Genomic DNA, 13,293 nt, shown 5'->3' on the forward strand with positions numbered 1-13,293 from the left:
GTCAAGTACAAATCAAAGCCCTCCATTCTTTCCTTAAGTACATGGTCAAGGATTCAGTGCTGCCATTTGCCCCATCCTCTTGTCAGTTAGGAAAGAGCAGCTTCACTGTAAAACAACAGCAAGACAAAGCTCTGAATAGGGTGATTTCAGTCCTAGGCGCTCCCCTTCTGCTCTTCTTCCATAGTTCGGACATAGAATCATAGAATCAGTAAGGCTGGAAGGGACCTCTGGAGATCATCTAGTCCAACCTCCCTGCTCTGCAGGGTCACCTAGAGCATGTTAGACAGGGTTGCATCCAGGCAGGCCTTGAAGATCTCCAGAGAAGGGGACTTCACAGTCTCTCTGGGCAAACTGTCCCAGTGCTCTGTCACTCTCACAGTGAAGAAATTCCCCCTCACATTGAGGTGGGGGGGGGGAACCTGTGGTTCAACTTCTGCCCGTTGCCTCTTGTCCTGTCACATACGGTCATGAAGTGGTTTAAGCATCCTGTGAATAGTTGCAGACAACTCATCCTATCTTCTCAAAAAGATAGGGTCTTTTTAAGCTGTAGTTATTTTGAGCTGTGCTAAACAACACTGTTACCAGCTTCACTGAGCAGAAAGCACAGGGACTTTGTCACTTGATATTCCCAAAATATGAACAAAGCAATGATAAGGCGTACAGGTACATTCAGAGCTTTACACAGTAACACAGTCTCAAAACTAATTTCTCATATAAAAATCTGTCACAAAAAATCAACACACAGATTCTACTGCTGTAATCACCATACATTGCATAACAGTGCAATAAACTCCTAAGTGTTTAACTTAAAAGCAAGGCTATCTATCTATTCCATCAGGCTCCAAGGCTGAAAAGCTAACACATCTCATAGCATGACAAACTATGTTTCAAAACGAGACTCAGTAGCCACCAGCAACTATCAGGGAAATATGATGAGATGTTTGTAACACTACCTATGCTAATATAAAAAATATCACCTTAAAAATAAGTTGAAGAAAAATAAAGCAAACTGTAGCATTTCATGAGAGTTCAGAGATGCTATCTGATTTGCAACAGTTTTTATTGTTTCACTGATTTTCAGTCCAAGACTCTTTAGCAAGGCAAATTATGCTTAAAGGGAATACAATCCTCACTGCTTTGCAATACAAATTACACAGCCTAAAGAATCTTCTCTTACTAGAGACTCTGTCAATCCAGAAATATTTAGGAAACAAACTTCTCCCTTCATGCTGCAAGTCTAAAATTCCCCTAGCTAGAATAAATCTTTATGAAAAATTAATTTGCACATGATGGCAGGCATGCCGGCATCAGAAATTTCATGAAAAGATTTCCCATTTAGAGATTTTACCTCAGCTTTCACTTATAGCTCATTAAAAACATCACTACTTTCCAATTAGACAGAAATTTATGTTCAGGTTTCATTCTAACAGATCTACAAATCATTATATGCAGCACAGTCCTTTCCACTGGAACAGATCCCGAGATATCAATTCTAAGTAGCCCTACTTCATCCACAAATATGCTGGGCATGAATAAATTCCCAGATAATGTGCAAATAGATTTACAAGGCCCACATAAGCATATGTTAAAATCCAATTCTACAGAACAGATTTTATATGTTGAGCAAGGGGTCAATATTGCTGTTCATGAAGTAGACCTACCATTTAAGTGATAACAGAGCGTGATTATTTCCAGATGGATACAGACAGGACTAAAATGTAGTGGGGAGATCTGAGGTAATTTTAAGCTAGCAAAATAAGAAGTAAGGTAAAACAACACACCTTTAGCTCTGTGCCGACACAGAGATTGTTATCTGGAGTTGAACTAAGCAGTCTGTAGTCTATACTTTGGGGCATCTCTCTGTTCTACTGCAGACAAAAAAAAGTAATGGCAGAACACAAACTTTCCAAATCCCCTACAAACTCTTCTCATTTAAAACAAGAAGAGATTTGTCTTATGCATGGATAAAACACATTCGTTTTATTTTCCATGTAGCTTCGGCTTTGTTAAAAGTGATGGTTAGTTCGCTGCAACAGATTATGAATATGTAACAACTTCTTGTGGCATAATAATAGGACCCAACATGAATGAATTTTAATCTAGCTGAATTATTTCATTAAAAGTCACAAATAGCATTGTATTTACAAAGCAGTACCTGCACTGCCTTACAGAACCATCTGGTCCATGTTACAGGCAACATAAAGAGCATTCACACATCAGGAATGCAGAAAGGTAGTTTGGTATCCGCTGTGGTCTCCTGCTGTCTAAGGTCCAAGGTCTAGGCATTAGAACAAGGAGACCGACTCATGCATAGGGAGAACGTCAGAAGGAGAGGCTGAGTACCAAAGGTTACAGAACTCTAAGGAAAATTTCTATGCCTCTGAATAATAACTCTCCAATTTGTGCTGAGAGTCATTTCTGTGCCAAAACTTCAGTACTTACAATATAATGCTGAAAGGCAAAGGTTGTTAAAGAAATAAATGTGCTTCAAAGATTTATAGTTCTAGAAAGTGGGTAAATAGATGTACTCACTTCCCATCACTGGTGGAACATCCTAACAAACTGTAATGATACTGGTCACAAACTGTAATGATACTGGTCAACTGTTTATTTGAACAGAGTCCTGGGACAATCAATTTGCATTAAAGTCTCTTCTGCCTGCATCAGTGCTCATTTTTATTCACAGCCTCAGAACTTTCCCTGGATGCATCTCATCTCTCTAGAGGATACCAAAAATTGTCATTCTGATTCTCTGTGCTTAGGCTCTTCTACCTCCTTTCTATCCTCGCCTCCAAAGAGGTGGTCTGGCTCATGAGGACCACTGCCATGTTTCGGCACAATCTTCTACTACTCTGCACTGCTCCATAGCTAAGATAAACCTTTACGTTGCAGCTAGATTAAAAAAAAAAAAAAAAAAAAAAAAAGACACACACTAAAAGCAAACATAATTCTCCCCAGAAAATGAGATCCAAGACTACACTTTCAGTCAAGGAAGGAGGAACAGAAGTACAGGAGTAAAAAGGACTCATCTCCAAAGTTAGACTACTCATGCCTTGGCTCCTGTTCTTCCTAATTCAAAGAAAGAATATGAAAGTACTCAAAGAAACAACGAAAAAAAACCCAATTCTTCCAAATATCCAGCCATGACATTACAAGTTATTTTAGATCTGTGGCTCTGAACTTTTTTCTGGGGGAGTGAAAAAAATGTCTTCTTTTCATTCTGTGTTTTTATTCAGGTTTTCCTCAGACCTCTAAACAAACAGATGCAAACAGGCATGGTAGTCTGTAAAACTGTGATTTTAATCCAAAATCAGGATATGCAGTCAGGATTTATTCTGTATGGAAGAAAGTACTGGAACACCAAAACATGTGGCCACAGACATTTTTTTCTGATCAAGTAACAGTTTTGCTTTATTTATCCAAAAGAAAATAATATTCACTATTCCGTCACGAAACTGTTCTATATCTCTATCTTTGCTATTTAGGAGTTACAATCATCAATATAAAACCTAAGGGAAAATGATTTAATCATGTGGTATCTGACGACCTCTTTACACAAAGTTAATTAGGCTCTGCTCTACAAAGTCAATTTGAAACATTTGTCTTAATAGCATTATCTTAATTATTCCTCATCAAAATGATACCACCTCCTACTGTGAACTAACATACTTGTGTAAACAAAAAAGAAGAAAAAAAAAATCTATCAGTCTTGAAGAAGGTTCCCATTTTAAAACTCTCTAGTGTAAATACTAATACAAGCAGTAAGTATTCAGAAGGAATACAAATAAGAAATTCTCATGCTTTGCTACTTCAAGGATCACTTTCCCTAGTGAAGACTATTTTTATTAGTATTTTTGAAATATGATCATCTGGGTTTTTTTTTAGTAGCATATTATTTTGCTTTCTGTGACAGAGTACCCCAAAGTGTGATCAGGTAAGAATTCTCATTAAAAGAAGGACCTTATTTTATTATCTATATGTTACAAGCACAATTAATTAGCATTTCCCTATCTGAAATCCTCTTAATTCAAGAAAGGTCAAAAGTAAAGAAGTATGTGGAAAGGGCTTGCAGCAAAATAACATTTTTACTATATATCTGAATTAAATAAAAATTTGATAAACATATTTTTTACAGACAGAAGTACTTCCTAATAGCAGCCTGGTAACTGAATCCAAAATGTCTAATACTGTTATTTAACATTCTTTGACTCAGCCAATTTAAATATATAGGAGATTTTCAAACTGTGATGTCTGGGTTTTTGATTTCATGTCTCTATCTACATGAAAACACAGAAAAGACCAGCTAAAAACAGTATTCCTTCTGCATACAGGTAGAAAAACAAACAGACAGACAGACAAATAAAAAGAAAAAAATCTAGTAGGCTAGAATTAGCAATTTAACCACAAGAGGATCTTTCTTACCAGCACACCAGTAAGTCCAACTGCAAAAGCCTACACACAGTCTATCTTGCAACTTTCCTACCAGTGTGGTATTTAGCAAGTTTGCAAGTAACTTGATTTTTGTATCCTTCTTTTTAATCTTGACAAACTGTATTTTATTAGACTCACCAGTAAAAACTGAGTGAACTCCGCATAAGTTAGGTGTCTTTTTCGATCCTTTCCAAAATGCAGCTGTACGAACTCTGAATTCCAGTTAAATGGAATGTGCTGATGAATTGTGGTCTGGCCAAAAACTTGCTTAGCATCCTCTGGGAAGAAAAGAAAAATGTTCATTTAAAAATAAAATAGAGAGAAGCATACATTTATACAAGTAAAAGAGTATGTTTTCTAATAGGAAAACAACATTTTTCATATGAATTAGTAACATGTTGTAAAGTAAATTTATTTTTTTTAAATCATAATAAATGAAAAATTTTGAACACCTTCATAAACACAATCCCTAAATATCCTCTTTATTTGTGAAGTTATATACTAACAACATTTGATTAGAAGAGACGCAACTAGATATTTCAAGCTTCAAAGTCAAGCAAGAAAAGAGTAAAACTAAAAGACAATTTATATAAAAGATGACTAAAGCTAACCAATTTTCAGTGTAATCTTTTCAAGCTGCTAACAAGGAAAATTTTGTGTCACTATAATTCAGGCTTTTGTATTATTCCAAGAATCCTCCACATTCAAACAAAACAACTACAGAAATATCAGTATTTCCAGTTCTATTTTCTGTAGTTACTTTACAGAAGTAGCCACATGGAGAGCAGGTAGGGGCACAAACATATCGCCAACACAAAGTGAACTTCAATAGTCTCTGGCTTTCTGGGGCCAGGAGGAAGTTTGAGCACACCTAAATGTACGGTTCATAGTTAGGTTGAGTTTAGTCTTCTTAATAGATAATAGTTTATTACGGGCTTGCCAGACTTTTTGGTCTATTTTGGCATTTTGGGAGAAGAAATACTATTTGAAACATGGCAATTTGTGTTATCAATAATTAGGAATGTAAATCTTTGGAACTGGACTGTATACGTTAGAATTAATGGAAATAGCAACAAGATCTGAAGAAGTAGCTGACTTTCAGACAAGTCTCTCAAATGACAGAGCCACTGTAATACAACAGAAGTCTGTTCCAGCCAAAAATATGAGGCAAAGATATCTTCAAAGACAAACTTAAAGCCAGAGGTTCCCGAACTACTATACATGTTTGTAATACCTGTACGGCCCCTCTAGCAATGCCAGCCAGGAGCTAGTTCTCATCTCCGGTTAGCTCTTGTGATCACAGAGAGGCTGTTCCCAGGAATCACTCCCTACTCACAGGTAGGGCCAGGAGCTGCCTTCCTGCTCCCTTCACTCTTTGTAGGAAAAAAGACCAAGAACTCAAACTCAGTTCCTGTCTGTCTCTGTGGGTGCAATGTTGGAAGTCAGTTCCGAAACGTAGCCAGCGCTTGCAAGCAAGGAAATCAGCACAGCTTTGTGCCTGCCTGTTGGCAGAAACAGTTGGAAACCACCCCCTTGGAGCGAGCATCTGCTTGCAGTTAGGCCTAGGCGCTGATTCCTTGAGACTTTAAGGTCTCTCCACCTGCATCGGTTTGAGCTCTGGTTTCTGGTTCAGTCCAGGTAACAGGCAGAACCAGTCAGGCACAGCTGCTCTGCTGAAATCCTGGGGAAACTCAGCCAGAGCAAAATCCACACTTTTAGCCACAGAAGCAGGAGAAAGCTCAAAGCAGGATGGGAGGGTCAAGAGCCAGGAGACACCAGGAAGCGCCTAAGTGAATGAAGGATAAAGACATAGGGAAAAGAAGTCTTGAGAGAAGGTGAAAGAGGCAGGTGTCCTGCTGCACGAGCCTCCTGTCCCACATGGACCCACAAGCACTGTTGTTGGTATTACCCACAGACTTGTTCTAAAGCACAGGGGATGATCATACTCTGTGCTTTACAGTGATAGCAAAGATAAAACTGCAGACCTCTTTCCAACCCTCAACAGTCAAGAGTTTCATCTTCAAAACATACTATTCACTGATCCCACAAAATCAGTGGTGGAAGAACTTGTATTTAACTTGCAAGCAGAGATCTTGACCCTAGTTAATCTCATAGTCTTAAAATAAATCTCCCGGCTCATGTTCTTTGAGAGTTTTCTCCAAGCAACTTGAGACTGTGCTCCCAGGACTGCATTGTTCATTCATGTCTTCAAGCTCCATCATAATCAGCTTGGATTTTGTCAGCCAGCATTCTCCAGGAGCAAAATCGTGCTCTCAAGGGAACCAGAGGGAAAACAGACTGGTTCAGAGAGAGATCTCATCCCACAATTGAACGCCTTTTATTTAGGATGCTTTCCACTGACACAACCAATACACCTCACCACATGTCAGTGGAGACTGCCTTTAGAAAGCTCCTCTTTTCTGCTGGACTTTCCCCATCACCACCCCAATCTTAAAAAAGGGAACCAGTAACAAGATGACAGCCTCAGTCTTGCCTGCAAGCAGGAAGAAATGAAAGTTTTCTCTGTCTGCTAGGAACCACTTTGCTTTTCCAAAATAAAGAAGATATTGCAGAAATAGTTCAATTCCAGTCTCTTGCACAGCAATGCCTCTTTCCCTCCCATCCCACTTCCTGAATTCCCCCACAGCAAAACATGATATTGCTGGATGAGATGAGAAACAAGTTGCCATTAAAAAAAAAAAGTTCTGTTGGACTCCTGACTGGTCTTTGTCAGATAAAAAGGGTGCATTCTTACTTGATGTCAAGTAAGAGTTAAGAAAATCCTAGTTAAAAAGGCAGTTTCAAATTCCTTTTGATGTGAACAGGCTCCTCACAGTCTTTATTTCAACTGGTTAACCTATGAAAGTTACACACTGTCCTGTGATTATGCCATTGATTTTATTTTGATTAGTTATCACATACTAGCTAAGGAACAATGTCCCCCCCCCCCCCCCCGCCACACTTCGTAAACACTCCTTAGTTGTGGCTTACAAAAAAAAAAAAAAAAAATCTACCTCAAGTAAATCACTCAGCAAAAACAGCAAAAAGAATGGTAATTTCAGAATAAAACCAACTTTTAATGATTGCCATTACAAATGCAAACATAACCCACTGCAAAGGAGCTTAAAACCTTATCAAGCCTGCTAAGAACACATTAAGATTATATCCAGGGCATTTGCATCCTCTTGTCTATGTTAGAGATTAAAGGCTACACACATGCCTCACAAGTTCAGAAAATTAAAAATATCCCTTCAAACATTCCAAGCAGAAGATAGTACATATGATTTGTGCCATGACTTGGAAAATAAAGACTTCAGCATTAGTGTAGGTATTTAATAAAATAGCAAGATTACGTTACATTACTTGAGCTTCTCGAAATAATATTGCAAATTTACGTCAATATGTCTTTGAATCTAATACCAGGTGCTTTTCTGACAGTGTGTATGTTGTATTATACAGCACAACTAGGTGATTGGAAGATTGCCTACTGTGCTCTTATTGACTACTTGATGGTATGAAACATGGCATCCTGCTTGCCGCAAACTTTTTATACCTACCCTGTACCTCTCTCTCATATCTATTCATAGTTCGCAAATCCCAACTAAGTTCAGTGAACTGTATCCTAAATTTTTCCTTCTTTCCTCACTAGTCTCATTACCAGTTCATCCAGAACAATTTCACTAACTTCAGCCTCATCTGTAGTCAAATTGCCTGATTCAGATCGTAAAGACAGTTCATGCTCCATGAAAAACTATCTACAGCATTTTAACTGTCAAAAGGTAGCAAACTGTTTATTAGAACTCACTTCAAGTTATTGTTCAGTTCTAGCAATATTGTATCCAAATCATCCAAGTCCAGCATTAAAATAAAAAACTGACAATTTTAAAATGTAGTCTTGCCTCAGACCTGGAGTCAGAGTCCACAGCTACTCTCAAGTAGCTGAATTAAACACAAAAAAAACCCACAGAGTAGCAGCAATGTCTGTCAGTTGCCAGGAGTTACTTTATTCACTTCTACTTCTTTTAAAAGGGACACCGCTTTTCCAAATCACAGAAAATTTTGGGTTGGAATTTGGGGGATATGGGTGGGAAAAATTTGGCCTAGATGTCACCTAGTTCAACCCACTGTCAAAGCAAGTCCAACCACTTCAAGTTGCTCAGACCATATCCACCTGAGGTTTAAATATCTACAAAGATGGAGATTCTACCACCTCTCTGGGCAGCCATGGTTGTATTAGCTGCTAAACCAATATTTATCAAGATAAAATTGATGCTTTTAAATCCATGCCAAAAAATTATACACTTGTTTTAGTTTTTAAAAAGCAACAGGTTAACGCTCATGTTTGAAATTTTAGCATTTAAAAGGAATGAACTGAATGTCATTTTTCTAATATATTTTTCTTATATATTCTGCATTTAAGAAAAGAAATCAGAAATCTCAGCTTCTAACTCGGAAGACCTTCTAGGCATTAATCAAAGTTATTAGGAGAATTACTTGCACGTGCCATTAAGTTACTTGACAGAACAAGCTACTAAAACCTTTATGGGCTACAGTTCATAAATATCTAATGTATTAAATCTGAAATTCTTTCAAACTAATTATTTGCACAAGTACCTAAATGTTTCATGCAGTATAACTGTTTGAGTCCAATAAAATTAATACCATCGCAATGCAGAGCTACAGTAAGTTTCATGATCAATTAAAATCCTATTCATCTTACGGAATAGCTGCAACATTTTTGCAGAAAAGCTGTCACAACGGTCCTTATTTTATAGTTGTATGTTCTACCTTCAAGCAATTAAAGAATTTATGCATGGTACAGAAAATCCGTAGCAAAATCCTGAACCTTGACAAAAAATGAGATTACTCTGATGATATAGGTGACAGTAACTTCTATAAAGAACAGAGGCCCCTTCCTGCAAAGGGGAAAACAAAAGAAAATTTTGAAAAGAAATGAATTCTTGTAAGTTAACAAAGTTCCACATGCACCAATAACCTTTTCAAACTCTGGCAGTAATTGTTTCTACGTTCATCACACTTAAGGGCCTAAAGAGGAATATATGAGCATTAGAGCTACAACTTGGGCTCAATGAAGCAAAATTAATGCAAAGAGTGTGGAATAGATATTTTAGTGTGAGGAGATAAGGCTTTTAAAACAGAATATGCAGATCTCCTTCATTCTGATCTGAAAAAAAGATGATACTTTTACAAAATGATGTTTTGTTAATGCTAAGCTTTTCTGATTACACATTTGGAAACAGAGTCCCTTAAATGGCACTCGAAGAAAGCACACATTTTTATTAAAAGTCATTTAGAATAAATCCTATATAGCTAAAAGACAACAACAACAAAAATTAACTCCAATGGGGCCAATTAAACTATTCATGAGGGTGGAAGGGCCACCCTCACAACCAGAGAACCCAGCTGTCTTACCAACAACCAAGACCCACGTAAAGCCCAGTGGAGTCGAGAACAGGATTGATGTTTGTTTCAACAGGCTTTGCACCAGGTCCTCAGTGACCATTTGAAACTGCTCTACATTTTTCCATAAGCTGAATGGTCCTGAACACACTGTCAGGCTCTGCAACCTCTTCCCCTGACACCCAGGGTTTGGCTGCCTGTCCTCAAAGCCAGCCTGATGTGGTACAGCTCTGAGCACTTGAACCAGGGCCTGGGAAAAGGGCTGTGGGAGAAAGAGCCGAGAGAAGGTTCTTCTCAAGACCTCACCTGAGCAATGCTGCAGGGATACCTAAGTGGCCCCCAGCTGGCTGCCCTGACTTCCCAGCCTGGCCTCAGACCTGCCTCATTGTCATGGATTTGTCTGGTGATCGCCAGACCCTGGTTACTGCCACTGGACCTGCTCTGCTCTTATCCACGCACCGTAGAACCGTGCCCGTCCTTGGTGAAGTCCTTGCCCACACCTGCCTGTCTTGTCACCCTCAGCTCCCAGCTCACCTCTCTTGCAGAGCAGCCAGCACTTGCTGCTTCTGGACGGTAACAACCATAAAGATGTACAACAGACTTGTGCAAACGCACATGTGTACAGAAATATGTACATATATCTGTCAAGATATTCAAATAATATTTCAAGTTATTTTGTGGTACTGAAATCATTGTGTTTTAGCCAGTTTTTTTTTTCTTATTTACTGCTGTAGATTTTAAAAATGCTGCTAGTTTAACTCCATCTGTCTACAGTCTCACACAAACTGTTCTATAATGACAGCTTTTTTATTTTTTACTTACGTCCACATCACATCTGCTCAGATAAGATGTGAAATGATGTTTTTCTTATTGGTAGTACTTAACTGTGTTGCCCATTTACCTCCATTTACCCAAAAAAGGGGCAACACTCCAGAAGTACAAGTGATCTCCCTACTCCTTTGTCAATGAAAATATATTGAAATAGTTTTATACAGGGCACACTATGAATTAAATAACACACTGATATAGCTTGATTACTAAGTCTTGCAGAGAAAACGCATGCTTTTCTCCAGATTCCCTCAGCAAAACAAGAACAGCAGGAACAGCCGTCACAGCCACCTACTTTACAGGTTACAAGTCCTAGAATAGCACTCTAAGGCTGTACTTTTATTGCCTTTTAATTCCTTCCAAAATGTGGACTACAATCTATTCTGCAATTCTAAATCAAAGAAATTAATTTAGGTTCTTTCCTTCTTAAAATATGACACACAAGATATCTGGTAGAACTCTCAGACTGAAGCTTTCACTGTAGAAACTGAGCACGCAATTGAAGATAATGACTTGAAAAGCAGAGGAGGAGGCTGGTTTGCAAAAGAGATAGCAGCTATGGCCAATGTAACTTATCTGCACTCTATCATGTTATTCTGCTATGGTTTTAAAACAGCTTCATTCAGAAGAGTGGAAAACCCTCCGTTAGTGCCCTGTATTTATTTAGACTAATACTGGTTTCAGCTTGCACCTGAACACTGTATGGTTGCATATATACACTTGCACATAAATACCTAAACAAATCTGAACTCACTCCCTTCATTAATTATGGGTGCGTATGTATGTGTGTGTGCATGTATGTGCATATATACATGCACGTATGTGTACATGGTAGTTTTCCTTTTTTTTTTTTTTAAGTAGGAGTGGTTGTTCCAAATTTAAAGAAAATCCTCAAAGATAAAATTAAACTAAAATAATAAAAACGGTAATTTTAACCAATTTAGCTATTTTGAGTAAGTCCATTGCAGACTAGAGCTGAATTGCAACAGCCAAGCAGGGATTTCTGATATTTAGTATAAGCCAGTGTTGCTTGTGGGTTACTAAAGCTGTTACACCAAATTCTATGTCTCTGTTTCCATGTGGATAACTGAAATTCTCATCTGGGCTCATTTGTGTTACTCTTATCATGGAGATGTTTACAACATCGGGCTTGAAGAATCCAGACTGACTCAACAGCTTTCCTCACACCAGTAGGCAATGACTTTGCTGTAGTTGTCCAGGAATACAAATTTTCTTCAGTATTCACATGATTGTTTCCTACAGCAGTTTAATATACCAACTGAAGTGATAAAATGCAAATTCTTGGCTTCAAGAAATCATCCTAAAAGAGCATAAAAGTTATTACACTTTACTCTCCAATACAGACTTGAGAGGTCTATTTCTTTAACAGCTATTTTGCTTAGATAGATGGTATAAAAAAAATCACTTTCTTGCAAAGCATTAACATACATTTTCCCCCACTTAAATTCTTCAATTTCAAATGCACCACAAAATGTACTCCCACAACAGTACTGTATTAGTATAAAACTATTTTAGTTCAATTAAAATGTCTCACTATCTACCCCCAAACCTACCTAAACTGTAATTTTCACTTTGAGCACTTCCAACATGTTCTCAGTTTTGTTTTCTTTTATCAGCTTATCAAATCAGGTCCTGCATTCCAACTGTTGGAAAAAAATAGTCATTAACTGCTAGGTAACAGCAGATTTTCCAATTTAGAAAACTGAAGTACACACACTGCGAGTGTATGTATTTTGCTATCTGAAATTTTATATTAAAATTTGCAATAGCAAAACACCTCCCTAGCTCTCAGAGCATGCTAAAGTATTTAACTCCTAATTTGCAATCCATGACAATTTGAAATGGAGATGGAACAAAATCAAATTCAAACTTTAAAATATATACTACTGCTACCACTGTTTAAACATATTGTGGTGTGGAAGGCTCTGGTTCCTTCTCCAATGCAGCCTAGTAATCATGTTGAGTTTTTTCCCCCTCAAAAACATAGGCAGTTGTATGAAGGATGGCTAACTCTCAGCTTATTGTTAACCAGAGAGTGACCTTATATGGCTGAAATTTACTCTCTAATTTGCTTTATCCCACCTTTTCCACACTTTTTTTTTTTTTTAAGTAGCATGAAGTAGCAGCAGAAAACACAATATTTTAGTCATTTGAGCATGTAGTATTCTTGAATTATCCCACCAGCTAGAAGAGCTCTCTGTTACCTCCGTCTTTTAAAATTGGAGCCATTACAGTCAATCGTGCAAATCTACAGTCAGCTATTCATACAAAGTATATTTTTGACCTATTGAACTGGAACAGCTTTGGTGCAGATCTTCTGATCCTTGTCAAGACACCATACAACACATGCACGCCAGTCTGATATTGGGGTGCATCTGCATTCGGTTGTTCAGTAAACACTGCTCACAAGTGATTAAAATTTTTCCCCCAAGTCAAAGTGATTAAAAAAAAAACTGTTTGGCAACTGGTCACTTTAAAAAGTGCAACAAAGCTGCACATATATCAAAAAATGGATGTCTTCACAATGTTTTTTCACCTCCAGGTAACACATTAACATCTGGAGCACATCAATGGAAAGCAAAAGCTTACGAT

General features: G+C 37.8%; 1 protein-coding gene across 3 annotated transcripts in view; it reads right to left on the reverse strand.

Moving 5' to 3' along the window:
• SLC25A13 (solute carrier family 25 member 13) overlaps nt 1-13,293 on the reverse strand; it is a 101,983-nt gene that overhangs the window by 46,751 nt on the left and 41,939 nt on the right. For all 3 annotated transcript variants that reach the window (XM_062569151.1, XM_062569150.1, XM_062569153.1), the window contains one exon: nt 4,570-4,709. In XM_062569151.1, the coding sequence (XP_062425135.1) occupies nt 4,570-4,709 (140 nt within the window). The remainder of the gene's footprint in view (nt 1-4,569; nt 4,710-13,293) is intronic.

The sequence above is a fragment of the Rhea pennata genome, chromosome 2 (assembly GCF_028389875.1).
Source record: "Rhea pennata isolate bPtePen1 chromosome 2, bPtePen1.pri, whole genome shotgun sequence".
Taxonomy (NCBI): domain Eukaryota; kingdom Metazoa; phylum Chordata; class Aves; order Rheiformes; family Rheidae; genus Rhea; species Rhea pennata.